Genomic DNA, 5000 nt, shown 5'->3' on the forward strand with positions numbered 1-5000 from the left:
GTGTGTGTGTGTATTAACCTCCTATGTACGGGGCCTGGCCTTTCCTCGCTGGTCAACTTTCTCAACGCTGACATAACGAAGGCAAAAGAGCTTTCCAACGTTTCCCCCGCGGTGTGTTCCATCCCCGTGACAGTTCTGATGGTGTGTTTTTCCCGCTCGCAATGCATCGCTGTGACCGCAAAGTTGGTTTCCGTGAAGACACGATGATCTAACTTCTTCGTATGGGTGTTTGCGGCCAGGGTGGGTTTCGCCTTATGTATGTACTGTCAGAGCCTGAAATGGAAATTTGGTGAATGGGTTCGCAGAGATTTAAGTAATTTTATCGGTATTTTGACTTGGGACGTCTTCTAGATGGTGATAAACCTTGGACGGTGCAATCATGGTTCAGACTGAGCACTCGTGGATTGTAATGAATAATCATGGGCTCAAGTGACTGACACGTAAAAATATCTTATATCAATTTCTTTCACTTATTAAACTTTATGGTCTAGTACAGTTGTTTTAAGTTCGACCACAATATTCTGACTCTCCTTTACTGGACTCTTAGAGACTTTAGAAATGCACAGATGTTGTGGAAAACCTCTGAAATGGGAGTTAGTTTTCTTTTGAAGTTCTCGGTGAAGCGGGTTGCTGAAAAGTTTAAGTAATTTTTGTAGTGGTGGTGGTAGTGGTGGTGGTGGTAGTGGTGGTGGTGGTAGTGGTGGTGTTGGTGGTGGATATGACTACCGAGCAGCTCAAACTTCGTCGAGGTGGAGGTAATGATTATTGAGCACGCAGAACTTTCCTACCATCACTAACATTCTAAATGGTCTCATGTCTGAAAGTTTCATCTCTTTTTATTCCCCTGATCCGGGTCGAGCAACACTGACATGACCGGAAAGACGAACTAGAAAACAGTCGCAGGGAGGCTGCAGTGACGACATCCACAGCCCATAGCAACCGGATCTGGTAGTAAGTCGTTCAGTGGAAGAACGCGAGCGACATTGGAATGGTGATGAACTGTGATGGAGAACTGTTGTAGTGAAGTTAACCGGTAACATGTGATGGAGACCCTGCTCTGGTGACTATTCCGGTGACCTGCAATGTAAACCTGACTTGTGCTGGTGAGTGACTCGATGTAACCACGGCTAATCATAATATCTGGTGACCACACGACTGAGAGAGAGAGACAAGGAGCGCTTACACCATGTTCATCTTCCTTTACGTTATGGGTAAGTGCATTATCACTCGTCGAATTACCTTAGCATGTTTTAATAACTCGGTAATCAACCCGTTACCTTAGTGTAGGTAAGTGGATCGCTACTCTACAAGTCGCCTAAGCATGGTAATTGGAATCATAAGTTACAAGCGGCATTTCTGGCGCAACGAAAGTTTGTCCTCGTGAATTTTATAAGCAAGTGTCAACGAATTTAAAAGTTTGTTCTCGAATTTCCTCCTATTTTCTTTATTTACAGTTGAACATTATAAAACGAATGTGTTAAATTTTAACAATACACACACGCACAAATGCAAACGCAAGCACACACGCACACACGCACACACGCACACACGCACACACACATATATATATATATATATATATATATATATATATATATATATATATATATATATATATACCCGTCGTGCCGAATAGGTAAAACTGGTCAGTTACTGAGACCTCGTTGAAAATTAAGTCCTTTCTAAAATTTTCTCTTATACGTTTAAAGATATATTTTTTATTTATGTTAATGTAAAAATTAAAAAAAAAATGCACCAAAAGAACCTTAGAAAACTTGCCAAATCTTATTATAAAAAGGGCAATTTAATTTAGTCTAATTCAACTAAATATATTTTAGATAACTTTACAAAAATTTAAAAATACACAAACACAATGAAATATATTTTTCTCGTTAGGTTCAGAATGATTTTTGTGAAATTATTGCATACACAATTTTTCGCTTGCCTTATTCGGCAAGAAAAGCGTTGCTATTTAAGCCAAAATAGCAAGTTTTACCTATTCGTTACGACACACACACACACACACACACACACACACACACACACACACATATATATATATATATATATATATATATATATATATATATGTATATATGTAAAGCTTTTTTATTCTATATTTTAGAGAATAAAATAACCTTGTTTCTTTACGTATTGGTGGGAGTAATAATAGATACGGAGTGGTGAAGCTGCTGGTGGTTCTGGGGGACTGTGGAGGGTGATGGTGGTAAAGGGGAGGGATGAGGTGGTTGTGACGGGTTAGGTGATTGTTGACTGGCTAGGTGGTTGGTGACGGGCTAGGTGGTTGTGACGGGCTAGGTGGCTGGTGACTGGCTAGGTGGTTGGTGACGGGCTAGGTGGTTGTGACGGGCTAGGTGGCTGGTGATTGGATAGGTGGTTGGTGATGGGCTAGGTGGTTGGTGACGGGCTAATTGATTGTGACGGGCTAGGTGGTGCTGACGGGCTAGGTGGTTGGTGACGGGCTAGGTGGTTGGTGACGGGCTAGGTGATTGTGACGGGCTAGGTGGTTGGTGACGGGCTAGGTGGTTGGTGACGGGCTAGGTGGTTGGTGACGGGCTCGGTGGCTGGTGACGGGCTAGGTGATTGTGACGGGCTAGGTGGTGCTGACGGGCTAGGTGGTTGGTGACGGGCTAGGTGGTTGGTGACGGGCTAGGTGGTTGGTGACGGGCTAGGTGATTGGTGACGGGCTAGGTGGTTGGTGACGGGCTAGGTGGTTGGTGACGGGCTAGGTGGTGCTGACGGGCTAGGTGGTTGGTGACGGGCTAGGTGGTTGGTGACGGGCTAGGTGGTTGGTGACGGGCTAGGTGGTGTTGACGGGCTAGGTGGTGCTGACGGGCTAGGTGGTTGGTGATGGGCTAGGTGGTTGGTGACGGGCTAGGTGATTGGTGACGGGCTAGGTGGTTGGTGACGGGCTAGGTGGTTGGTGACGGGCTAGGTGGTGCTGACGGGCTAGGTGGTTGGTGACGGGCTAGGTGGTTGGTGACGGGCTAGGTGGTTGGTGACGGGCTAGGTGGTGTTGACGGGCTAGGTGGTGCTGACGGGCTAGGTGGTTGGTGACGGGCTAGGTGGTTGGTGACGGGCTAGGTGGTTGGTGACGGGCTAGGTGGTTGGTGACGGGCTAGGTGGTGTTGACGGGCTAGGTGGTGCTGACGGGCTAGGTGGTTGGTGACGGGCTAGGTGGTTGGTGACGGGCTAGGTGGTTGGTGACGGGCTAGGTGGTTGGTGACGGGCTAGGTGGTTGGTGACGGGCTAGGTGGTTGGTGACGGGCTAGGTGGTGTTGACGGGCTAGGTGGTTGGTGACGGGCTAGGTGGTTGGTGACGGGCTAGGTGGTTGGTGACGGGCTAGGTGGTTGGTGACGGGCTAGGTGGTTGGTGACGGGCTAGGTGGTTGGTGACGGGCTAGGTGTTTGGTGACGGGCTAGGTGGTTGGTGACGGGCTAGGTGGTTGGTGACGGGCTAGGTGGTTGGTGACGGGCTAGGTGGTTGCTGACGGGCTAGGTGGTTGGTGACGGGCTAGGTGGTTGGTGACGGGCTAGGTGGTTGGTGACGGGCTAGGTGGTTGGTGACGGGCTAGGTGGTTGGTGACGGGCTAGGTGGAAGTGACGAAAGTTATGGATTCAGAGGTAGTTGTAAAGGTTATACTGGTGGTAATGATGATGGTGTTGGTGTTGGTGGTGGTAGAAGTGATAGTGGTTGTAGTGATAATTTTCATAGTCATGGCAGCTGTAGTAATGGTGGTAGTGGTGGTAGTGGTGGTAGTGGTGGTAGTGGTGGTAGTGGTGGTAGTGGTAGTGGTGGTAGTGGTGGTAGTGGTGGTAGTGGTAGTGGTGGTAGTGGTGGTAGTGGTAGTGGTGGTAGTGGTGGTAGTGGTGGTAGTGGTGGTAGTGGTGGTAGTGGTAGTGGTGGTAGTGGTGGTAGTGGTGGTAGGGGTGGTAGTGGTGGTAGTGGTAGTGGTGGTAGTGGTGGTAGTGGTAGTAATGATAGTGGAAGTAATGATAATGTTTCTAGGGGTATGAGTGTTGGCAGTAGTGACAGTGGCAGTGGTGATAGTGATAGCGGTTTTAGTGGTAGTGGTGGTAATGGTAATATTGGTAACGGTGGTAATGATAATGGTGATAGTAGTTTTACGGATCATAGGGAAGTTAATGATAGTGGTGGTAGTGGTGATAGTGGTAGTATTGATGATAGTGGTGAAAATGGTGGTACTGGTGATAGTGGTGGTAGAGGTGGTGGCAGTGATGGTAGTAAAACTAATGATAGTGGTGTTAGTGGTGAGAGTAGTGGTAGTGGTGTAGAGGAAGTAATGACTGTGGTGGTAGTGGAAGTAATGATACAGGTGGTAGTGGTGTTAGTGGTGGTAGTGGTGGTGATAGTGGTAATGGTGATAGTGGTGGTGGTAGTGGTAGTAGTGGTGATAGTGGTGGTAGTGGAAGCAATGATAGTAGTGGTAGTGGTAGTAGTGATAGTGGTGATAGTGGTAATGGTGATAGTGGTGGTGGTAGTGGTGATAGTGGTGGTATTGGTAGTTGTGGTAGTAGTGATAGTGGTGGTATTAGTGGTGGGAGTGATGGTGGTAGTGGTGGTGGTAATGGTGATAGTGGTGGTGGAAGTAATGATAGTGGTGGTGGTGATGGTAGTGTTGGTAGTGATGGCAGTGGTAATAGTGATGGTAGTGGTGGTGGTAGTGGTGGTAGAGGTGGTGATAATGGTGATAGTGCTGGTGGTAGTGGTGGTAGTGGAAGTAATGAGAGTGGTGGTGGCGGTATTAGTGATAGTGGTGGTAGTGGTGATGGTGGTGGTTGTGGTGGTAGTGATAGTGGTGGTAGTAGTAGTGGTGGTGGTGATGGTAGTGGTGGCAGTGGTGGTAGTGGTGATAGCGATAGTGGTGGTAGCGGTGGTAGTGGTAGTGGTGGTAGTGGTAGTGGTGGTGGTAGTAGTGGTGGTTGTGGTGGTAGTGGTGATGGTGGTAGTGGTAGTG

At 47.8% G+C, this 5000-nt stretch overlaps 1 protein-coding gene across 1 annotated transcript in view; it reads left to right on the forward strand.

Annotated features, from left to right (window-relative positions):
- The window catches only part of LOC128695175 (zwei Ig domain protein zig-8-like), a 163690-nt gene that overhangs the window by 133 nt on the left and 158557 nt on the right, over positions 1 to 5000 (forward strand). The window contains exon 1 of the mRNA XM_053785671.2: positions 1 to 1211. This exon is cut by the window's left edge and continues 133 nt beyond it. Within this exon, the coding sequence (XP_053641646.1) occupies positions 1187 to 1211 (25 nt within the window). The 5' untranslated portion in view covers positions 1 to 1186. The remainder of the gene's footprint in view (positions 1212 to 5000) is intronic.

Source organism: Cherax quadricarinatus, chromosome 14 (assembly GCF_038502225.1).
Source record: "Cherax quadricarinatus isolate ZL_2023a chromosome 14, ASM3850222v1, whole genome shotgun sequence".
In the NCBI taxonomy this organism is placed as follows: domain Eukaryota; kingdom Metazoa; phylum Arthropoda; class Malacostraca; order Decapoda; family Parastacidae; genus Cherax; species Cherax quadricarinatus.